Genomic DNA, 23,584 nt, shown 5'->3' with positions numbered 1-23,584 from the left:
TCATCCTAGTGGAAAAGCCCTTGGAGAACTATGTGTTCCCACATCCCGATTTGACAGATGGGGCAACAGAGGAGAGGGGAGCGATTCACTCAAGGTCACAGTCGGTTGAAGCAGTGCTGGGATTTAGAGCAAAGTTTCCTGGATCCTGGTAAAGGTCTCTACTTAGCTCAAACTCAATTTGTGCCCTTTTTATTTATTTATTTTTTCATTTGTATGGCCACACCCCCTGCATGTGGAAGTTCCTGGGCCAGGGATTGACTCCACGCTGCAGCAGAGACCTAAGCCACAGCTGCGGCGACACTGGATCTTCTAGCCCACTGTGCCGGGCTGGGGATCAAACCCTCGCCTCTGCAGTGATACCAGCTGCTGCAGTCAGATTCTTAACCCACTGCAACATCTTAGGAACTCCAAGCTCACTTTCTAATTTTTCTTAGGAACCACAGGAAAAAACAGATAGATATCTTTATTTATATTATTTATATACATAATACACATATGTATAACATCTTTAAGAAATAGACACATATCACTAGGTGGAAGATTCCAGAGCACTGTAGATTCACCAGCCTCAGGCCTCTCCCTTCCCTTGCCAGTAACTAGCCCTGTTCCCCACAGTGTCTTTCTGGGGTCCTCACCTTCTAGGTCAGCCTAGCAACGTGGTCTGTCAAATCCTGAATCCACCTGCTAGAACCGCTCAAGTTCTAGAAGTGGATTAGAACTTCCAGGTTTTAATCAGGGACAGCTCTGGATCCCTGGAGCCCCGATTCCTTTTGGCATTACAGAACCACCAAGAAGTCATCCATCCTCATCCGTATTCACCACGGCCCTGGGCAAACCAGAACCAGCCAATCTCAGACGTCTAGAACCGTCCATGCTTCCTTGACTCCGATCAATCCAGAGCCGCAGACTCTTGGTTCCTTTGGATATTCTAGAATGGCACTTTTAAAAGACACAAAACCTGTGGATCATTTAGAAGCACGGATCATTCCCTCAGTTTGATGCTCTACAGCCAGTGGTCCAAAGTTAGCTAATATCAACAACTCCCAGTCTGCCACTTTAGTTCTGGTAGACCCACAGACACTCCATTGTTTTGTGCATTCTAGAAAGAGAACTCTAGTTTCTGGAGTAGTCCAACTCTTGGCTCAAAGCTGCCCGAGAATCACCAGTGCTTGCCTCTGTGGTCAATCTGGATTCACAGAATCTCAATTCTTGGATGTTTTGGAAGAACCAGGTCTTTTCTTGACTTGCAGTGAACATTCCATGTCATTGGTCCATCAAGATAGTCTTGACTTCTTGGGGCATTCCATAACTTTCCCTCCTTAGGTCGTCTAGTAAAAAAATGTTTTGCTACATGGCTGGCTGAATCTAGAAGCAACAGTCCCTTGAATCTTAGGTCAATTCAGACCAACAAATTCTAGATCTCTGTTGCTGCTTGAGATCAGCTGACGCCCTCCCCCAGAGGCAGCCTAGAGCACTGTTTCAGGATCCTGCTTAACAAACCAAACTGGCCATCTAGAGGAATCTAGAATTACCAGTCCTTGCCTCTTGGGTGGTCCAGCATTCTGGATCCCTCATCTCTGATGAGACTCCAGAATGGGGCTGTCAAAGGGGTCTTGGGAGGGAGCGCGGAATTTGGAGGAATTAAGGTCTGGTACGTCCATGGTGGGTCCGCGAGCCAAGGCAGAATATCACCACCTAGTCCTTTACCCAGCAGGCCTGCTGGTCTCAGAAAACACCTGTTCCCATCCCAGGAGAGGACCCAATCTCTCCATCTTGCTACCACCGGGAAGGGGGTACAAATAGAGGGATGCCAGCTTGCATCATGGAGGCAAGGTCAGCGCCAAGGTTGGTGTGAGTACTCGGGGGCTGGCAGCTCCATCTTCTGCCTCTGCCCCATCCCCCTCCGTGGCCTCCTCTTCCTCCTCTTCTTCCTGGCAGCAGCTCAGAGCAAGTTCATTCTCATAACAGAAGGCGGCCAGAGAGCCAGGGAAGCTTGACTTGGGGCTGTGGGAAGCCCGCTCAGCCCGTTCGTCCAGTTCCTTGGCGCTGCAGACAGGTGTCCCTGGGACCTCGTAAGTGCGATGGAAGTGGCGATAGTCGACCTCATACTGGGAGCCACGCTGGAAGAGGACTGGCTCAAAACGATGGCCCCAAAGCAGCTCACCAGGGAGGTAGGACGAACGACACTGTGTGGTCATAGCTGTGGCCTCGACCATGCCCTCGAGGATGACCACCAGCTCAAAGTCAGCCCGGGCCAGCTCAGCCCGTCCTAGTTCATACAGGGGACTGGCAGAGTCGATCTCGTGCACGATGGTGATGGGAGACACGAGGAAGATGCGGTCGGTGCCACCATCAAAGCCCACGTCTACGTCCTGGTGGTCCAGCGGTATGTACTCACCCTCTGGGGTCACTCGAGGCTGCGGCAAAAGGTGGCCCAAGACAGACAGCAGGGAGCGCAGACATCAACGGAGGCAGAGACAGCGACAGTGAGAAAGAGCAGAGCAGAGATCAGCAGGGGTGCGGAGAGTACACGGACCCAGAGAGGCGGGGTGGCGACCCAGAAAGAGAGGAGGACAGAGACCCAGAGAGAGGGAGATGGGGGTGCAGGGAAGGGGAGGATGGAGGCGCAGAGCAAGGAGGGACAGAGACGCAGAGAGGGTTTGGGGATGGAAGCCCAAGTTAAGAGGAAGACAGGGGAGGGAAAGAGACAGGGAAGGAGTCACATTGGCATAAGCCACAGAAATCAGCAAGGCAGAGACGGGGTTAAAGAGACACCAGAAAGTAAGAAGGACATCCAGCCAGCAAGCAAGTGGAGGAGGAGGGGAGGGATAGAAAAATGCCTTTCAATACACGCTGGAGAAAAATAAACCAGGACGGCAATCTAGGTCCAACAGCCTATGTTCCATCACTGCCTCAGGCTAGCCCCTGGGCTATCCACCTGCGCCCCCAACCCCACCAACTCCATTCGCGTGTGCAGCCGAGTATTTGTGTGGGGTGGGGCCTAACCCCAGGCCAGGTATTGGCAATTTCACCCCACCTTACCCAATGGTTTCACACCCACCTCCCAGGCCAGGTCAGTGCCCCACAGGCTTCTGGGAGAGATAGTGTCCCTCCTGGTCATGAATCCTCCTTTCTTAAGCAGGAGACAGAAGTGGGGGCTCCTGGGAGTTGTAGTTCCCACCACCACTTGGTCCTCCCTCTCCCCCAAGTCCAGCCTCAGCCCAGGGTTCTCAAGTGTCCTGACTTGGACAAGGGCAGCTACTGCGCCAGAATTTGTTTGGGCAGTTTGATCAAAATTCTAGAAACACTAAGTCACCTTCATCAGACGCGGGAGGGAGCCACTGCCCCAGGGGCCAACAGGAGCTGTAGTTTTTTTGTTTGTTTTGGTGTTCTGCTGAGAAGCTAACATTCAAGAGTTTCACAAACCCTGCCCTGTACTTCTGTGACCAGGAGGCAGGTGGGAGGGTCTGGGCCACTGAGGTGGGGAATGAAGTCTCCCACAACTGCTGCAGGACCCCGAGTCCAGAGGCCATGGAGAGTTGCTTTCCCTGGCTGTACAGGTATGAGCAGCCCCGCCACCCTCAGGCCTATATCACCCACAAGCTCATGGGGGCCTGGCCTCAGTCACAGGCCTCGCTCTGTACCGCAATATCTTCTGGGAAATGGAAACCTGAGCAGTGGTTTACACCACCCACCAAACCACAATGCCTCCTCAAAACACCCCAGATAGGCACTTTCCCTGCCTCCAGAGGCTTCTGGGAATTGTAGTTCAAGGCTTGGACCGTCCAGCTCCGAATTTCCCACAATTCCATAGGAGGTCCATCCTCAAGCCCCAAGAAGCTCTTTATGTCTCAAAATCTGTCTCAAGTCTAGCCCCCCAGGAAGAAACGATCAGAGACCTCTCTCTCGGGGTTACAACTTCTACAATGGCTCGGGGAACCATCCTCAGCCTAGAAGGTGGGGGCGGAAGGGTCCGGGTCAGAGAGGCTGCTGGGAATTGTAGTCCAGGTTCCCTCCAGGCTCGACTCACCTGCCGCCTAGACCTACAATTCTCACCATCCCCGGAGGCACCCCCTCCCCTCAACCTCGTGGCTTCCGAGGGTGGGTCTCGCACCTGCAGCAGCTGCGCCCGCACGTGGGCTTCGACGAGGTGGCTGCGACGCAGGTTGCCGACGCGCCACATGAGGCAGAGGCGGCGGTCGCGCAGCGCCACGACGGCGTTCTCGCTGAAGACCAGCGTCTCGTTGCGCTTCTTGGGCTTGGCCATCTTGGCCATGACGGCGCCCACGACAAAGGCGTCCAGCACGCAGCCGGCGATGCACTGCAGCACCACAGCGGCCACGGCGGCCGGGCACTCCTCGGTGACGCTGCGCACGCCGTAGCCGATTGACGTCTGCGTCTCCAGCGCGAAGAGGAAAGCGGCCAGGAAGCTGGCCACCTGCGAGAAGCACGGCGCGGGCGGCGGCGGGGCGGCCAGGTCGCCGTGCAGGGAGGCAATGAGCCAGAAGGCCAGGCCGAAAAGCAGCCAGGAAGCGAGGAAGGAGCAGGAGAAGAGCAGACACATCCAGCGCCAGCGCACGTCCACGCACGTGGTGAACAGGTCGCTCAGGTAGCGGGCGCCCTGGCCGCCCAGGTTCACGAAGCGCACGTTGCAGTGCCCGTCCTTCTTGACGAAGCGCCCGCGACGCCGCCCTACCGGCGACGGCGCCGGCGCCCACCCGTTGCGGCACAGCTCCGGCCCGGCCTCCTCCTCGTCGCGCGCCGGGTTGTCCCTCGGCTCCCGGGCGCCGCTGAGGCGGCGCAGGGCCCTGGCCAGGCCCATTGGGCGGGGACACCCCCTCCACTTGGCCTAGCGGGGGGCGGGCGCCCCGAACCTGTGGGGACAAGAAACGGCGTGCCAGGTGTGCCACCACTTCAGGGGTGCCAGGAATGGATGGGCTCATTGGCCTGGCATGCTCCCTGGGCTTTAGGGGACTCATCTGGCAAATAGGTGGATAGATCGGAACTGCAGGGCATCAACAAGAAGGATAACAGGAGATACCTGTATAGTAACAATAGCAGCACAACTATAGGCGTAACAGCAATACTGTCGGTGTTACAGCAAGCGCTGCAGTAATTAGAGTGGACATTTATACAGCGCCAGACTCTGTCTTAAACACTTGTGAACTCCCATATTTGAGCTTCTGCAATGCAGACATTTTTATCCCCATTTTACAAATGAGAAAACTGAGGTACAGAGCCATCTGTCGAACTTGCCCAAGGTCATGGCTGAATAAGCTGGTGTTTGAGTGCTGGCCATCCAGCTCCAGAGTCCACGTTCATAAAGACGAAATGGTCACAGAAGAAGAGAACAAACTTATGGTTACCAAAGGGGAAAGGGAGTTGGGGGGTGGGTGGGGAGAGGATAAATTAGGAGTTTGGGATTGACAGACACACACTACTGCACATGAAGGAGACTTAAAAAGGACCTGCAACATAGCACAGGCAACTGTTTAATTCCCTGTAATGGACAAGATCTGAAAAAGAATGTATATGTACACACGTATGTAACTGAATCACTTTGCTGTACACCTGAAACTAATGCAACATTGGAAATCCACTACACTGCAATAAAAATGAATAAAAGAATGAAAGAACAAAAGACAAAGTGATAATTGCTGCTCACCATGGAGTCAGCGTGGAGAGATGAGCCTGGGCTCTGAGGTCACCCGTGGTTCAAAAGCTCAGAAAGCACAAGCAACAAAAGGAAATACATACATAACTTGAATTTCATCAAAGTGAAAAACTTGGAGTTCCCACTGTGGTGCAATGGGATTGGCAGTCTCTGCAGCACCAGGACTCAGGTTTCATCCCCGGCTCAGCGCAACAGGTTGAAGGATCTGGTGTCGCCACAGCTGTGGCTCTGATCTGATTCTGGGCCCAGGAACTCCATATGCTGTGGGGCGGCCAAAAAAGAAAAAGAGAAGAAAAACGTTTGTGCTTCCAAGGACTCTAAGATGAAAGTGAAAAGTCAGCCCACTAATGGAAAAACAGTTGCATATCGTATCCAAGAAATTTGTATCTAAAACATATAAGGAGTGCTTAGAAGTCAATAAGACAACCCAACTTTAAAATGGGCACAGGGGAGTTCCTGTTATGACTCATCGGTAACGAACCCGACTACTATACATGAGAACGCCGGTTCAATCCCCAGCCTCACTCAGTGGGTTAAGGATCCCGCATTGCCATGAGCTGTGGTGTAGGTCACAGACGGCTCAGATCCCGAGTTGCTGTGGCTGTGGTGTAGGCCAGCAGCTGTAGCTCCAGTTCGACCCCTAGCCCGGGAACCTCCATATGCCACGAGTGCAGCCCTAAAAAGCAAATAAAATGGGCAAAGGATCTAAAATAGACATTTCTCCAAAAAAAGATAAGAGTTGAACGACATGGGTCCACTTATATGCAGATTGTTTCCCAGTAAATACTGCAGTAGTACTCTGTGGTCTCTAGTTGGTTGAATGCTTGGATTCAGAACCATGGAGACAGGAGGATGGGTTTCCAGCTGTGCAGAGGTCAGCACTCCTAACCCCCATGTTACTTGAGGCTCAACTGTACAGATAGTAAGCACATGAAAAGAATCGACATTATGCCATCTGGGAAATGCAAATCAAAACCACCAGCCATGAGGAGTTCTCGTTGTGGCTCAGCGGAAATGAATCCGACTAGTATCCACAAGGGCGCAGGTTCGATCCCTGGCCTCGCTCAGTGGGTTGAGGATCTGGTGTTGCCGTGACCTGTGGTGTAGGTCGCAGACGCAGCTCGGATCTGGAGTTGTTGTGGCTGTGGTGTAGCCTGGCAGCTGCAGCGCCAATTCGACCCCTAGCCTGGGAACCTCCATATGCCACGAGTGCGGCCCTAAAAATAAAATAAAATAAAAAAATCCACGAGATTACACTTTATGACCACTTAGGATGGCTGTGAAAATTGGAAAAAACAAAAACAGAAAAGCTCCAAGGATGAGGAGACAGTGGCACCCTCCTAAGCTACTGGTGGAATGAAAAGTGTGTAGCTGGTGTGGAAAATCGTCTGGCAGTTCCTTAAATGGGTAAACAGGATTACCATGTATCCCAGCAATTCCACCCCAGGTATGTACTTGAGAGAAAAACAAGTGTCCACAGGTGTTCATAGAAGCATCATTCAACTATAGCCAAAAGACGGGAACAACCTAAATATCTGTCAATTGAGGGATGAATAAATAAAATGTGATATATCCACACAATGGAATACTACCCAGCAATAAAAAAAAAAAATTAAGCAATAGATGCTACAACATGGATGAACCTTGAAAACATCATGGTAAGTGAAAGACACAAAAGACCGTATATTATATATTTCCATGAGTATGAAATAGCCAGAATGGGTAAATCTATACCCTGAGGAAGTAGAAGAGTGGTGCCCAGGACTGGGGAGATGGAGGGATTGGGGAGTGAGAGCCAGAGGAATGGAGTTTCTTATTGGGGTGATGAAAATGTCTAAAATTGATTGAGGGAGTTCCCTGGTGGCTCAGCAAGTTAAGGATCTTGCATTATCACCACTCTGGCTCTGGTTACAGCTGTGGCACAGGTTTGACCCATGGCCCGGGAACTGCCACATGCCACAGGTGTGGCTGAAACAATAAAAAATAAATTAAAACCGATTGTGGTGATGGTTGCACATCTCTGCATATACTAAAAATATTACAGTGCAGTGTGAATGGTATGGCATGTGAATTCAATTTCTTTTTTTTTAAACAACCAGTGTGATGTATTTTATTTTTTCTTTTTTCCCCCTAGTTTTTTACATTCTTTTTTTAAAGTGGCTACACCGGTGGCACATGGAAGTTCCCCAGGCCAGGGACTGACTCCTAGCCGAAGCCACGGCAACACTGGTTCCCACTGTGCCAGGCTGGGGATGGAACCCACTCCTCCACAGTGACCAGAGCCCTCCCCCCGCCCCCCGTCAAATTCTTAACCCACTGCACCACAGCGGGAACTCCATGTGAATTCTATTTCAGTGAAGCTCTTACAAGAAACCAAAATATACAATAAAACCCAGGCTCAGCCCTGACTCTCAGGTCACGGGCAAGCCTCTCTGAACCTCAGTTTCCTCAACTGTAAAATGGGGGAATTGGACTTCTTCAAGGTCAGGAAGGGCCTTCCTGGCTCCGTTGCTGACACACTGGGTGCCCTGGGACCACTGGCTTCCTTTTCTGGAGCCTCAGTTTGTTCATCTGTGGAATGGGGATTTTGAAAACCCCACCTTGAAAGGAAGAGGGATTCAGAAGAAGGAACTCAGCCTTTTCCAGGTTGAATCCCAGCTCAGGCACTTACTAGTTGTATGACTGGTGGCAAGTCACGTCCCTTCCTGAACCTTGGTTCCCTCATTTGAGAGATGGAGGCAACCCTAGCAGCTGAACCAGGGTTGGAGGGGTGGGGAGGGAGGGGAGAGGAAGGAAGGGGCCCGCGTGACCTACGGGCCTCACTGGCCTCCAGCAGCTGCAGGGTTAACATGTGGCTCCGTGGAGGAGGGACTGCAGGGACCTGCTGGGCTGGGGGGCTGAATGGCTTGCACAGCCATCATTTCCATCAATACCTACCACGCGCCTATGCACCTGAGCCCCTGTGCCAGGCTCTGGGGATCCTCATGGGCTTCTTGGCATGGCTGGGGGCACTCACGCCAAGGAGAGGGCTATGAGTGGCTGCCAAGTTCAACAGCAATGGGTACCCAGCCCCTCCCTCACCTCTGGGGCTCTCTGCCCCTGCTGTCCGGGACCACCCAGGCAGCCCCACCAGGTAGTCGTTTCTTAGGCCCATTCTACAGAGGCTCAGGTCAGAGTAGGCTGGGCCTGGCCGTGTTCCACGCCCATGATAAGCCCCAACTCTCCTTTTTTCACCCTCAGCTACTCTGGACATTAGCTTGTTCCTGCAAAGGGGGAACTGAGGTCAGCGCAGGCTCTACATCCGCAGGCCGCTCCAAGCCCGGAGTCCCCGCACTGCACCAGCCCCCTCTCAGGGGTCACCTAACGACACGGTGGAGTGGGGGAGGCAGGTGACCCGCAGGGCCTCCTCACACCCACTCACCACCTCTGGCCACAGCCTTTGGATGTGGGGACTTGCCTCTCACAATAAACCAAACTGAGGCGCAGAGGTCTGTCTCTTGTCCCAGGTCCCTCAGCCAAGGAGTGACAAACTCTGGCCTCCCAACCCCTTCCTGGTGCCAAAGCCCGGGGAACAGACCTGACCATGAACCACCTGCTGGTCCACTCCTGTTTCCCAAGCACCCGAGTTCTGAGCCTTACTGAGCACAAGAGCTGTCTGCAGCCCGCCCACCAGGCTCCATCACACCCCACCCACCGCTCACCTTGGATGCTGGGAGGTCAAGATCATCCCCCCAGTTCACAGGTTGGGGAGCAGGCTCAGAGGCCCGGCCAGACCCACGAAGTGCCAGGAGTGTGCTGCCGGCTTGGGTCCTGGGCCTTTCCGACCCAGGGCTCCGCCTTCTTAAATCCCCCCACACTACCCTCAGACCCGTGAGGCAGACGTAGTCTTGTCCGTTTCACAGAGAAGGGGGCCCTTTACCTCCAAGGGGGTCCTGTCTGCCCCCCGACATGGCCCAGCCAGCAGGCAGTGGATGGGACCTGGCCTCAGGGCACACTCACCAGGGGCAGCAGGATCCAAGGGAAGAGGATCCAGAGCCTCAAGCCCTCCCCACCTCCACCTCCCCCTGACCTGGGAGAGCAGCTTAATGTTTCCATATAAAGGCGACACGGGGCTTAAGGTGCATCAACTTCGTGTCAAAGTCACTGTCTAATCTGGGGCTGAGGAGCCCCGCCCCCACCCCAGAGCAGCACTTTCACACGCTCCCTGAGACCCTGGCTGTCCCCCCTCGGCCCCCCACTCACCAGTGGGGTGCGGGCAGCCAGCTGGAGGCAGAGATTGACGGGAGGCTGAGACCCCATCGGGGTCACAGGAACCCAGAGGTGCAGAGGTCCCGAGAGAGGGGGACAGGAAAGAGGCAGGCAGGTGAGGTGCCATCGGGCAGAGACGTGATTGCGTCTTGGGAAACGGAAAGACTGGAAGTGTGGAGTCGGCAGATGGAGGCAGAGATGGGACGAGAGGGCGGGTGGTGCGGTGGGGAGGGAGGCAGTGAAAAGGGGCAGGAAGAGGAGATGTGCTTGGACCTGGGGGGCACTGAACTGGGGGCGGGCGGGGGAGGGGGGTCGGAAGACTGTTCTGGGTTTGGAATCTGTCACTGAGGGGGAACAGCAAGGATGGGGTGGGGCTCTTGGGGGCGGATGCCAGAGCAAGGGGTGGAGGGTGGCTCCCAGACTCAGAGCCGGGGCTCCGCACCGGAGGCACATACCTGCTGGGGCGGCCCACCCCCATGCCCTCTGCCGGGGGGATCCTCTGCTCGGGCACAGGGGAGGCCTCCGTGGGTGCTGAGGGGCTGCCGTCTGTCCTCGGCGCCCAACCTCTGCGTCCACAGCAGATCAGAGGCCTGGCCCGAGGGGGGGCAGGGGGTGGGGCCAGCCCAGAGCCGCAGAGGGGGAGCCAGGGAGGACGGCCAGGCAGGGCGGCTGGGCCCCGGCCCAAGCAGGCTGGTGAGGAGACGGTGGCGGAGGAGAGACACAGAAGGGGGAGGCGGCAGGGAGCCAGAGCTTGGGGGCCAGGAGACGCAGGACAGACGGGGACGCCAGTGCGACAGAGAAAGACGGGGACCCACATGAGGGAACAAAGACATGGTGAGTGAGACAGAGACCACGAGGACAGTGGTGGAGAGACAAGAGGGACGGGGGCTCCCTGGGTCCCCGAGATGCTGGGGGGCACATGGGAGATTCCTGCCCAGAGACCCGGGGTGAACTGCAGGTGGAACAGGATGTAGGGAGGACAGAACCGGACAGCACTTAATGGGCTGAGGGTTCGGCCACATACAGCAGGGACCCAGTGGCCAGGAGGACAAGTCTAATCCACTCCGCATCTCCTCTGGTCCTTTATTGCCCCTCGGGAGCCCGCACTTTTCCTCCCTGCAAGCGCCCCCCTTCGGGAGGAGGGGAGAAGGCCCCACACAGCCTCTCCCTGGGAAGCTCTGTGGCCACATCCAGCTGGCAGGAGGACAGGGACTAAACCAAATTCGGCTGGAAGAACCCAGCCCTCAAATTTGGCACAGCCACTGCAAAGCACGCGAGTTCCCTGGGGGAGCCCAGTGGCTGAGAGGTCAAAGGGTCAAGCCCAGTGGCATGCAGCTAACAGAGTATCTGCAGCAACACAGCCACCTTCAGGCCCACCTGGGAAATGGGCCAATGGACTCTTCTGACAGGTGGGGGTCACCGGGCTGAACCAAGTCCTTGGGTAGGAGGGGTCAGTGGGGTCAAACCCAGTGGTTTTATAGGGCCACGGGGCAAACCACATCCTTCGGCTGGAAGGGTCACTGGACCAAACCAACACCTTTCCAAGTCAAATGGAATCCATCGGGGCGGTCAACCGGCCAAACTAAGTCCCTTCGGAGGGGGGGGGCTGGCCTCCCCTCCAGATCTGAGAGAGTCCCCTCCAGGGGAAGGAACTTAACTTCCGCTCCCGAGCGGAGGACCAGACAGACGCGGGCGGGCAGGCGGCGGGCGGCCTCACACGCTGATGGTGCGGAAGACGGTAAAGCCCGACAGGGCGGTGCTGACCAGGACCCCGGGGCACTGCGGGTGCCAGTGCAGCTCCTTCAGGTCCGTCTCGCCCTGGTGCACGAACAGCAGCTGCTGGGGCAGGCCCACCAGCCCGGGGTCGGTCTCCGTGTCGCCTGCCTCGGGGTCCCGCTCCACGGCCAGGTCCCACTGGGTGATCTGGTTGTCTGCTCCGGAGGCCGCGAAGACCCCGCTGTCCTGGGGGTGCCACTCAACCGAGGTCACGGGGGCCACATGCTGCTTGAAGGTGGCCACTGGGGAGCCCGACTGTGGGAAGATCGGAGTCAGGGCCTCTGAGCCCCTCAGCCTGACTCTTGGGGTGACCTGGGCAGAGTACCCCACCCTTCTCCAGCCTTGGGATTCAACCAAGGTTCCACCCCTTGTGCCCCCACGAACCCAGGTTCTCTGAAAGGGACAGAGGGCAAACTGCAGCTGGTCGCAAAGGTGTAATGTCTCAGGGGCTGCAGTGCCCTCACCTGCCAAGAGGCCCTGCCCAGCTCTAGGTCACAGAACCCCCCCTCGCTCCTGCCTGGCCTGCCTCCGTTTCCTTTCCTATGAAAGGAACATGTGGCTCTCCAGGTTCATCCCAGAAGGCCTTAAAGGTGACAAAAGCACTCCCAGGCTGGGAGTTCCCTGGTGGCCTAGCAGTTAAGGATTTGGTGTTGTCACTACTGTGGCACGGTTCAATTCCTGGCCCAGAAACTATCATATGCCACGTGGATGACCAAAAAGCAAAACAAGGTGTTCCCGTGTGGCTCAGTGGTAATGAACCCAACTAGTGTCCATGAGGATGCGGCTTCCATCCCTGGCCTCGCTCAGTGGGTTATGGATCTGGCGTTGCTATGAGCTGCATTGTAAGTCTCAGACACAGCTTGGATCCCTTGGTGCTGTGGCTGTGGTGTAGGCTGGCAGCTGGAGCTCCGATTAGACGCCTAGCCTGGGAACCTCCATATGCTGTGGGTGTGACCCTAAAAAGACAAAAAAACCCAAACCAAAACCAAACGAAAACATTCCCGGGCTCCAGAGAAGGCTGATGCAGAGCATAGCACTTTTACTAAAGCAAAGGTGGGGATCAGAGCCTCTGTGATTTGGCAAGGTGGTTCCAAAGTTCCAACCACCAATCCACTTGGCCATATGACCTGGCCCTGAACCTCCTGCCTTGGGGGCTCCCTTTCCAGAAGTTTCTCCCTTCCATTGGGGAAAGAAAAAAGATGATCTGGGGAGGGCACAGAGGTGCATGAAGCCCTGGCTCTGTCTAGGGAGACACCAGAGGCTGCCCCAGCCCCACAGTTCTACAAGGTCCACTCCTCGCTGGCAATACCGCACCCCCTCCCCGTGTGCCTCTGCCCCTTCTTCACCTCGGGTCCCTCTCCCAGTCATGCTGTGAAATCCACTGGAAGCAAAACTATGATCTTCTGAAGCCCCGGAGGCCCTGGGCAGCACGGCGCGACGGCTGGAGTCCCTGCCACCACCTGCCCCTCTTGACAGCGCTCCAGCTGGCATGGAGCAACCCCACTGCAGCCCCAAGCCTGGTCCCTGCTGAGCCTGGTGCCCCATCTGTTCCCTGATTCAAAGGGCCTTCCCGGCACCAGTGTATAAACCCCACAGGAGGGAAACCCCACAGATCCTAGCGGCTGCAGGAAGCAAGGGCTTCTCCCCTGGGGCCCAGCTGGGACTGTACCTTGAACTGCCGCAAGTCCCAGACCTTGAGGGCTCCGTCGTCCCCGCCACTGAGCAGAAAGGGCTCCTGCCGGCTCCAGCTGATGACGTTGACATCCCCGTTGTGGGCGGCGGGGGTGGTGAGCATGCAGGCCTTGCTGGGCGCCGCCCGGATGTCCCAGATGCGAATGGAAGCGTCGGCCGAGCAGGAGGCAAATACCTGGACAAGGCAGAGTCTGAGGGACCCTGGTGGACCCCACATACCCTGAAGATCCTGATCCCTCAGCAGGACCTGCGCCCAGCCCCCTCCTCCCCCAAGACCTTGGAGTCGAGACCCCCAGCCCTCCCTCACCGTGTCCTCTGTTGGGGACCACTGCAGGTCCTCCACGGAGCGTGTGTGGCCCACAAACGGCCGCTGGTCCACGTGCCAGGAGCCACTGTCCGTAGGTGTCCAGAGGTGGATGTTCTTCTGACAGTCCCCGGTCAGCAGGCGCCCTGGGTGAGGGAGTCGGGAAACGACGTCTTGGCACCCGGCCATGGCTCACTCCCGCTCCTCCCAGAGCCTGCTCCCTCTCAGCCCCCAGGTGGAAGTTCCCGGGCCAGGGATCGACCCCGAGCCACTGCAGTGACAACACTGGATCCTTTAGCTACTGTGCCACAAGGGCGCACCCCAAGGACTCACCAGGCACTCGAGGGGACCAGTCAAGTGCAAAGCCCTCGCCCATGTGGCCAGAGAAGGCGAAGATGGGCTTCACGCGGGCCTGCTCATCTCGGAGGAAAGTGGCCAGGGCCTGGGGGTCATCCACCACCTGCAGGAGCCGCCGCAGTGCAAACACCTCTACCTGGCCCTTCTCTGACCACACCCCGGCCACCGGCTCCTCACCCAGCCACGACACCTGCAGGGGAGCGAGGAGGAGAGGGGAGGGGGGAGGCACAGGGTGGTGACCACAGTCCCTAGCATTGCTGAGAACCAGAAGTGCAGTTACTCAGACCCCACCCACCCAGCCCTGGGACTACAACTCCCAGAAACCCTTGCGAGTCCGGACTCATGGCCGCAAGACGGGATTGGTACCTGGGACAGCTCCACCCCGCAGGAGAGGTGGTGCTTGGGGAGGACAAAACTCCTCCCAGACTCCCGGGATTTGAGGCTCTGGTTCCACTAGCGCCCCAAAGTGTGTTCAGACTCCTGTCTCCGTAACCCTCTAAACGTAGGCAGCTCAGGGGCTTCAGTCTCTGGATCTCTCTGCCTCTGCATGTTTGCCCACTAGGAGGGCCTGCGGACTCAAGGTTCCCAGTAGCCGCTGGCCCTGACCGCTCTCCTCAACTCCAGCTCATGTTGAACTGACCATTCAGATGTCACAGACCACAGCCGGGCTCCGAATCGCCCCCTGCAACCTACTTCTCTCCAGAGGTCCCCACCTCGGGCCTCAAACTGTAGGACTTGTTCTCCTTCCTCAGGCCCAGCACCCATGCCGGCTGCACTCCGCACGCACCATTTCCAAGCCCTTCGGCCGCCACCCATGCCACTATGGAAGTCACCCTCCCCTGCATTCTTCACAGTGCTGGCCGCCTCACCGGACCCTGGCCTCCTGCCCTTGCCCCCCCTACAGTCTATCCTAAATACAACAGTCAGAGGGATCCCTTTCAAACACAAGTCAGACCCCATCCATCCTCTGCTCTAAACCTCTGATGGCTCCCAATTTCCCTCCAAGTGAAAACCAAGTCCTTACAATGGCCTATGAGGCCCAAAACAATGTCTCTGCCACACCCACCTGCCAAACCTCATCACTCGCCCCCCTCATCCATTTAGCACTGCCCTCCCCAGCTTTCCTCAAAATTTCTCAAACATGCCATGGTCACCCCCAGGCCTTTGCACTTATTATTCCCTGGCTGGCAACCCTTCCCACAGACATCCTTGCCTCACTCCTTTATTCCCTGTGGGTCTCTGTTCACATGGTCTCTTATCAGTCAAATGACACCTTATCGGTGACTGCTTCCTTGACCAAACTTTTAGTTTGGGGTGGGGGGCAGGGTTTGAGCAGCAGCTTGATGTGGGACCTCAGTTCCCAGACTAGGAATTGAACCTGGGCTGCAGCAGTGAAAGCACCAGGTCCTAACCAGGAAGCTCCCTTGACTATTTAAAATAGCAGCCCCACAGCGGAAGATCCTAACTCCCTTATTTTCCTCCACAACACTCAGCACCTGGGGACACACGTGAATACACTTAGTTTCTTCTTGTTCTCTTCCCACTGGCATGTGTCAAGGAGCCAGCGACCTTTTGCTCCCTGTTAAAACCCCAGGCTCTAGAACAGCACCTGAAGCTCAGTAATACTTTAATGGAAATGTTTAGCAAGGACTATGGGCCAAGCACTGCGCATGCAACACTTTACTGCTCATGTCAACCCCGTCAGAAGGGGCTGTTAATTCTGAAGCACAAAAGTAACCGCATAGGCCAGAACAGTCCCTAAGCAATAACAGAAAACAAACATCTCATATGATAGCACTGTTTTTAGATACCTAAAGTAACTCTATTTCAGTTCTTTTGTTTGTTTTTTGCTTTTTTTTTAGGACCAGGCTTGCTGCATATGGAAGTTCCCAGGCTATGGGTGGAATCAGAGCTGCAGCTGCCGGCCTACACCACACCCACTGCAACTGGGGATCCAAGCCGTGTCTGCGACCTACATCACAACTCATGGCAACCCGGATCCTTAACCCACTGAGTGAGGCCGGGGGTCGAACCCACAGCCTCAGGGATGCTAGTTGGGTTACCGATGAGTCACAGCAGGAACTTGGGAGTTTCAATGCTTGAAGTAACACAAAGTGATCCCATTTTACCCTCATATCAGTCACACCAGGTAAGTTTTCTAACTCTCACCATTTTACAGAAAAGGAAAGAACACTAAAGATATCCCCACAGCATCTAGCACGATGACAACTACCATGACAGTTAAGATGTGATAAACTCATATACGAAATTGTGTCAAGTGTTTTCTAAAAGCTGAAGGGCGTGGATGGGGGGCGGGGACGCTCTGTGCTCCAGAGAATGGAGGGCAGGCTTCGGGGGCTGTATTTACCCGAACTCTGTTGATGCCACCATAGTGCGGCACCATAGCCAACTCTAGCTGAGGCTTTCGCTCTTCTTCATCCTCTTCATCCTCCTCCTCCTCTTCATCACTGCCCTCTGATGGCGGGGGCTTTGTCCCATGCAAATTGTGCATTCGAAGCATCATCAATCTGGCGGAAGTGTGGGATGAAATGAGGCCCTGGATACCAGGATCCTTGGGAAGAAGGGAGTGGGGAGGCTGGAAACCCCCCTATTTCTAGGTGCGGGGGCCGCGGGGGGGGCCGCGGGGGGGGGAGCCGCGGGGGCGGGGGGCTGAAGGCTCAGACTCCTGGTCGAAGTAAAGGCCCAGTTCTCACCTGTTGCTTTGGGCGCTCTCTGCCTGGGTTCCAGCACACAGGTAAAGTGTAAGAGGAAGCTCAGTCCGGTTGTCTCCCAGGTGATCCCGGACTATGTCGAAGCTGAGGCAGGGGGCGCCTGGGGATGGAAGGAGCGGTTGGAAAATTAGGATGGGACATAAGTATCTCAGGCCCTAATAGCCAGAGGTATCTCTTGAGTGTGGTGTCAATTCTCTTAGACCCCAGTTTCCTCTTTCAGAGCGCCTCTTAAGTTAAAGGCTCAGGACCGGCTCCCCTCGGGAACCCCAGTTTCCCCTTTCAGAGCGCCTCTTAAATTAAAGGCTCAGGACCAGCTCCCCTCAGGACCCAGATTTCCAGTCCCTCCTTGCTCTGGCCCCGGGAAGTCCGAATGCCCCAGCCCTACCAGTCTGTGCTCGGTGGTACAGCACGTAGGCCTCCTCGTCCATGACCAGCTCCTCTCCCTCACGCAGTGGCGGTCCCCGGCCCGGTAGGTAGACCTGGGGAGGGCCCTCGGACCCTGCATCGTGGGACTCAGCCTCCATGGGCTCCCCAGTTTCACACGTGCGCCGCCGCCCCTTGCGCGCTGCCATCTTCCAACCCGTTCGCAGCCGGCGCGAGGTAAGAGCGTCACTTCCGGGTTGCGTTGCCTTCTTATGAGATCCGCCCTGCTGCGTGGTTACCTTGGAAACCCCCGGGTTCGCTGATTAGAGAGGGCGATGGGACCGGGTGAAGGAGAACTGACATAATCGTGTCCTGGTCCAGCTAGCGAGGCCTGCGGATCTGGAGAATTACCCCCTCCCGGTGACTTTGCGGAGTTCCTCCGCAGAGCCGCGGCAAGGCCTCCTGGGAGTTGTAGTTCTACGGGAGGCCTGTTTTTTCCTCATCAGCTAGAGGAGGTCCAAGCCCAGACACCATCTTCCACTTTTGACTCCCAAGGCATTCTTTCCACTTAATTAATTATTCGTGTATGCAAATAATCCTAGCTAGGAGACTAGGTTTCTGCTCCCTTAGGACCAATAAAGCCGGTTTCTTCTCCCCTCCTTATTCTTCCCCCGCTTCTTGTTATGAAGGCTTTAATTCATTTCCAAATGCTTAAGTAGAGTGAGGATGAGTTGCCTCATCAGGCGTTCACGTTGCAGCTGTGGTCAGCAAGCACTTAATCAGAAAGCCCACCCTCTGGAGGCAGCTATTACAAGTGTTTCGGCTCTTTTTATTGCCCATTAGCACCAGAGGTTTGGCTAATTGGCATAATGAAATGTTAGAACTAGGTTCTCATTGGTGAGCTTCACAACATTGAAGATTTGTGGATTGGCTGGGATATAATAGGCACTCTCCTCACTTGCCTGAACAGGATATTAAGAACCTAGCAAACCTCATTGCCTGTTGCCATAGGAATGGTACCCTCTAGGATGTTTTGAATCCCAGATCTTTCTTGAGTTCTCTGTCCCCCTTCTCTTAACGCCTCCACCCCTTCTTAGCTCGTCTCTTCTCATGGCTTCTTTCTGGGTCTTCACCTCCCGCCTCCCTCTGGGGTCTCTGTTCTTGCTCAAATTCTCTTTCTGCACCCTCTTCCTCTGAGGGACTTTTCTCAGTTTCTGTTTCCTCCGGAGAAGTTTGAGGGGACTGAGACAGGCATGGATCTCACACTTGGCTTGAGGAGGCATAAAAACATGGTTTATTCCAAACACTGCAATGTGGGACAGGAGAGTGGCCAGGGAGGTTGGTAGTGAGTGTGAACTCCCAGATCCCTCCCTTCCACAACCCATTTCCAGACCCGGCTGGAGATCTGGGAAGAGGAGGCTTTTGGGGGGCTGCTGGGTGATTACTGAAGGGGCACAAATAAAGGTTGGACTTGGAGAGTATATGGTTGGTGGCACCTGGGCCTGGTAGTGAGGTGCGAAAGGGTGGGAGGTTTTGGCCTGATGGAGGTTGGGATCAACGCTGGGGCAGGGGAGGCGGGGCTTCCGTTGGGGGTGTGTCCTAGGGCAAAAGAGGGAAAAGCTACCGAGGTTGGTTGGAAAAGGGTGGGGTGGGGAGGGTGTCACGGTTAGACGTCGAGGGGCACAGTCTGGTCGGGGCACAGTCTGGGGGTGGAGTCACAGTTTGGGGTCAGGGGTCACAGTCTGGGGTCGGATGACCATTTTTAGGGGTCGGAAGTCACAGTCTGGGGTCAGGGGTTTCTGTGTGGCGGGGCCAAGGTCTGGGGTCACAGTTTGGCGAACGCGTCTCACAGTTTTGAGTCCCGATGGATGAAAGGTTAAAAACGGGCTTCCCCGGAGGCGTGGCTGGGGCCGGGGAGCTGCACAGTGATGTGAGGGCCACGGCCCCGGGCGCAGGGGTGAGGCGCGGACGTGGCGTGACCCCTGCCACCTCCTGCCCCATCTGGTGACGTTAAAAAGCCCTTGTCGGGTTTAAAAAAAAGTTCAGTGGCATCCGAGATCCCATCCCCTTGCTCCTAGGCTGGGTGAGCTTTGTGGGGCCAAATCCCCTCTGGCTCTCGGCGCCCCTGTAGCGAGGGGCTCAGGACGCTGCTCCAGGCGGGGTCCGGCCAGGTCCATTTGTTCTTTCCCAACCCACGCGGGTCCTGTCCACCCCGCATGCCCCCTCGGGCTGTGGCCTGCGCGGACCGAGGGGGCGGCGGCCCCCCCCTCCCGGGCCGCGTCATACCTCGGACTCGAGGCTGGAGAAGTGCGCCGAGCCCCGGCGGGTACCCAGGTCCCCGCCCCGGTGTCTCCGGTGGGGCGCAGCGGGCAGCGGCGGCCCCCAGTGCGCGGCATGCGGGCACCGGCGCGCGTGGCGGGAGGGCCCAGTGAGCCTGCGCGCAGGGGCAGCGCGGGGACAGGAGCTGAGGTCCTCGAGCGATCGCGAGGTGGGCGCGGGCGGCGGGAGGTCCCAGCCCCCAGCGGCCCGCCGGTGTCGGTGGTGATGTGGCGCGGCGGCCGGCGCGCGGTGCGAGGCCCGCGGGCGGTGAGGGTGCGGCCGCGGGCACCCGCAGCGGGCCCGGCGCCGGGGAGGGGGCCCCGCGGCCCAGGGCGGGGGCGGCGGCGCCCACCAGCCGCCGTCCAGGCCGTCGTGCGAGCAGCTGAGATGACGCGGCGGCGGCAGAAGCTCCAGGCTGGCGCAGTGGCGGCAGTGCCAGGCGGCGGGGCCGCTGCGCGGGGGCAGGTAGTCCCAGCTGCCGGCGCGCCAGCCCCCGAGCTTGTCGACCGACCAGTAGCGGCCGGGCGGCGGCCCGAGGCGCTCGGCGTACGGGTAGGGGAAGTCGGCGAACCACCAGGGCTCCAGGCCGCCCAGCGACGCGCCGCCCAGGCTCTCCGAGTCCTCCGAGTCCGACGGCGACGGCTCGAGGTCAAGGTAGGGGCAGGGGGGTGGCGCGGCGCGGCACGGCGGGGGCGCGGCTTGGGCTCCGCCGCCCGCGCCCCCCGCGCCGCCCGCGCCTCCGGCGCCGGGGCCCAGCAGGGGCTGGCTCTCGGGGTCGGAGCGCGGCCAGCGCGTGGGCGCCGGTGGGCTCTCGTCCTCGTAGGCCAGGCGGCACAGCGGCGGCCCGACGGTGGTGGCTGCGGCGGCAGGGGGCGCTGGCGGCGACGGGAAGCCGGGGAAGGCGCCCGCGGGGGGCTCGGCCGGCTCCTTGTCGCGCACGATGGCGAAGTAGGAGGGCGGCGGCTTCTGCGGGGGCTGCGCGGCCGGCGGGGACAGCGGACGCCCGGTCGCGCCCCGGGGCGCCGCGCGTGCCTCGCCTACGCCCAGGCCCTGCGGCTCGATGGGGCCGTAGTAGCGGTGGAAGCCGTCGGCCAAGCCCGCGCCCGCCGGCGGCCCTGCCCCTTTGGCGCGGCGCCAGCGGTCCACGGCTGCGCGCTCCCGGGGCACGAAGGGCGCCGGGCCGGGCGCGGGCCTCGCCGCGGGGTAAGCCGGGCTGGGCAGCGGCTGCGGCGGCGGCGGGGGCTTGGCCGGTGGCGGGGCAGCCTCGGCGCTGCAGCAGCTGTACATGCCCTGTGGAGGCCGCGGGAGAAGCAGAGTCAGCGGAGGATGCCCAGGACCACCTGCCTTTTCCTCCGTCCTTCCCTCCCCTTCCGCACCTCCACCCAACCGGCTGCCATTTCTAGGCATCCCGGCCTGCTTCCTCCCGTCTCCCCCTTTCTGCCGCCTTCGCCCCATACCCTGGAGAAGGCCAGCAGGAAATCCATGCGGTGCGTGGCCCCAGGCAATGCCGCAGGCGCCAGTACACCAGGTGCTCCCAGGCGAAAACCAGCAGGGAGAGGCCCATGGCCACCAGGAGCATGTAGAAGACGCCAGCCATGTTGTCGATGTCCAGCTTGCTGCTCATCACCTCGATCTTGTCATTGTGGCAGATCCCGGAGAGCCACAGCCGCTCCAGCATCTCGATCTCATCTGGGGAAAGGCGGGTGGCAGGTCACCTGCCGTGGGCACCCTCTGAGGACACTCCTCTCTGATAAAGGCATCTCAGACCCATATCTGGGTCCCCATCCCATCCTTCCCCAGGACCCCGGGGTTCTTGCCTCCCCCCCCCTCCCCCCCCCTCTAGGCATCCTCTCGTGCAGCCGCACCATCCCCCAGGAACTGCAGTAGTGCCAGGTCGATGGGCCGCTTCCAGCGGGAACCCTTGTGCAGAGCGATGCCATAGCCCGTGGTGGCAAAGACCTTGCCCGAGCCGATGGTGACGAGCTTGCAGCCCTCATCCTTGCGGGCCATGTAGTTGAGCACGGCCGCGTCATAGATGAAGGCGTCCAGCTTCCTGCCAGAGAGGCCATGAAGGGCAGAGTCAGTTCCACCCAGACACCCGTCCAGCCCAACCCAGAACCCCTCTAATTCCTAACCTCTAGCTGTGTGGTGAACTTCTCAGCAGGTCACTGCACTTCTTGTGCCTCAGTTTAAACATCTGTGAAATGGGGACAGCAGCAACACCTCCCTTCCAAGGTTGTTGCGAAGGTTAGATGGCCCTTGCAGCAAAGCAAGTGCTAGAGAAATGTTAGCTGGGACTGTTAATAAAATAACTGCTCACTCTGTCCTCACCAGAAACTTCCAAAGAAGGTCCTAGATACGCCTCTATTTTAAAGAGGAGGACTGGAGCTCCCATTGTGGTACAGCGGAAACAAATCTGACTACTTTCCGTGAGGTTGCAGGTTCGATCCCTAGCCTTGCTCAGTGGGTCAGGGATTCGGTGTTGCTGTGAGCTATGGTGTAGACTGGTGGCTGTAGCTTGGAACTTCCCTATGCTTCAGGTGCAGCTCTAAAAAGCAATAAAAGCAAAAGCGGAGGACTGACATTCAGAAAGGGGCATCTTACAAATAATAATAAGGCTAACGATGGCAGTTCCCGTTGTGGCTCAGTGGTAATGAACCCAATTAGTATCCAGTAGGATGCAGGTTCAATCCCTGGCCTCACTCGGTGGGTGAAGGATCCGGCATTGCTGTGAGCTGCGGTGTAGATGGCGGATGCGGTTTGGATCCCATGGTGCTGTGGCTGAGGCATTGGCCGGCAGCTGCAGCTCCGATTCCACCTCTAGCCTGGGAGCTGCCATGTGCTACCTGTGTGGCCCTAAAAAACAAAAAGAAAAACAAAACAAAAAACAAACAAATAATGCTAATGATGACTTAGTGCCAGGCACCATGCTATTTATGAGAATAACTTAATTCTCCCAACATTCCTGTGAGGTGGAAACTATTATCTCCATTATTCAGACAGAGAAACACAGGCCCAGACAAGCATCTTAATTGGCTTGGGTGCTCCCCAAGGCCCTCATTTCTACAATGTGAGAAGACACGCAGGGGCATGGAATTAGCCATCCTCACAGATGAATACATGTGGCACTCACCGCATGTCACTTTCCTTCTCAACTGCTGCCATTTTACATTTATTTCTGTCGTGAGTTGATTAATCTCACCTCTCCCACTAGAATGCAAGCCCCACAAGGGCAGCATCCAAGCCAGTCCCGTTTCGGGCTGCGACCCAGTGGCTCCTGACACCTACAAGATGGTCGTAAATATTTGCATAATAAATGAATGAATGAACAAAAGAAGTCACGCTTGGGAACACTGTGTTTAACTATTCTACACCTGAGCACTGAGGATCTGACAAAGGAAGATGTTGGTCCAGAGCGTATTCATGAGAAAAATCACCGGAGTTCCTGCTGTGGCTCAGCAGGTTGAAAATGGGTATCTTAACCTGATGGGTATCCACGAGGATTCGGTCGGGTTCCATCCCTGGCCTCGCTCAGTGGGTTAAGGATCTGGCATTGCTGAGAGCTTCGGAGTAGGTCTCAGATGTGGTGTTGCTGTGGCTATGGCGAGGCCAGTGGCTCTGGCTACGATTCCACCCCTAGCCTGGGAACCTCCATATGCCCCAAGTGAGGCCATAAAAGGGCAAGACAAAACAAAACAAACAAAAAACCCAAGTTCCCGTTGTGGTTCAGTGATAGTGAACCTGGCTATTGACTGTGAGAACGTGGGTTTGATCCCTGGCCCCCATCAGTGGGTTAAGGATCCAGCGTGGTGCGACTGTGGCATAGGCCAGCAGCTGCGGCTCTGATTCAATCCCTAGCCTGGAAACTTCCAGCGAGGTCCTAAAAAAAAAAAGCAACACCAAAAAACCACCAACTAGTCCCAGAACTTTTTTTTTTTTTTTTTTTAATTCCAGGAATCCTCCCTAGACTATATAGCTCCATAGTCATTTTGTGGGGTGAAATTTTTGGTCATTTTAACTGCAGACACAGACTAGTTCCTAGGAGGAGGTACCTGTCTTGTCTAATCCAATATTGTCCAAAAGAACATTCTGGGCTGATGCCAGTGTTTCATCTCTGCG

General features: G+C 56.9%; 3 protein-coding genes across 3 annotated transcripts in view; all 3 read right to left on the bottom strand.

Moving 5' to 3' along the window:
* On the bottom strand, nucleotides 450–5,460 carry KCNJ14 (potassium voltage-gated channel subfamily J member 14). Its single transcript, XM_003127272.4, has 2 exons — nucleotides 4,115–5,460; nucleotides 450–2,417 (listed from the first exon to the last, which is right to left on the bottom strand). The coding sequence occupies exons 1-2, from the start codon at nucleotides 4,820–4,822 to the stop codon at nucleotides 1,821–1,823; spliced, it is 1,305 nt and encodes a 434-aa protein (XP_003127320.1). The 5' UTR covers nucleotides 4,823–5,460; the 3' UTR covers nucleotides 450–1,820.
* GRWD1 (glutamate rich WD repeat containing 1) lies at nucleotides 10,986–17,542 on the bottom strand. The gene is made up of 7 exons (XM_003127271.4): nucleotides 17,169–17,542; nucleotides 16,766–16,883; nucleotides 16,420–16,579; nucleotides 14,028–14,241; nucleotides 13,698–13,840; nucleotides 13,368–13,565; nucleotides 10,986–11,953 (listed from the first exon to the last, which is right to left on the bottom strand). Exons 1-7 carry the CDS (start codon nucleotides 17,353–17,355, stop codon nucleotides 11,636–11,638), a joined length of 1,338 nt encoding a protein of 445 aa, XP_003127319.1. The 5' UTR covers nucleotides 17,356–17,542; the 3' UTR covers nucleotides 10,986–11,635.
* The window catches only part of GRIN2D (glutamate ionotropic receptor NMDA type subunit 2D), a 39,946-nt gene continuing 34,041 nt past the window's right edge, over nucleotides 17,680–23,584 (bottom strand). Inside the window, 4 exon segments of the mRNA XM_021094673.1 lie at nucleotides 17,680–20,755; nucleotides 20,923–20,957; nucleotides 20,960–21,154; nucleotides 21,331–21,518. Of these exon segments, the coding sequence (XP_020950332.1) occupies nucleotides 19,427–20,755; nucleotides 20,923–20,957; nucleotides 20,960–21,154; nucleotides 21,331–21,518 (1,747 nt within the window). The 3' untranslated portion in view covers nucleotides 17,680–19,426.

This window comes from Sus scrofa, chromosome 6 (genome assembly GCF_000003025.6).
Source record: "Sus scrofa isolate TJ Tabasco breed Duroc chromosome 6, Sscrofa11.1, whole genome shotgun sequence".
NCBI classification, from domain to species: Eukaryota; Metazoa; Chordata; class Mammalia; order Artiodactyla; family Suidae; genus Sus; species Sus scrofa.
Note: the sequence above shows the minus strand (reverse complement) of the source record. Positions and strands in the feature narration are given on the sequence as shown.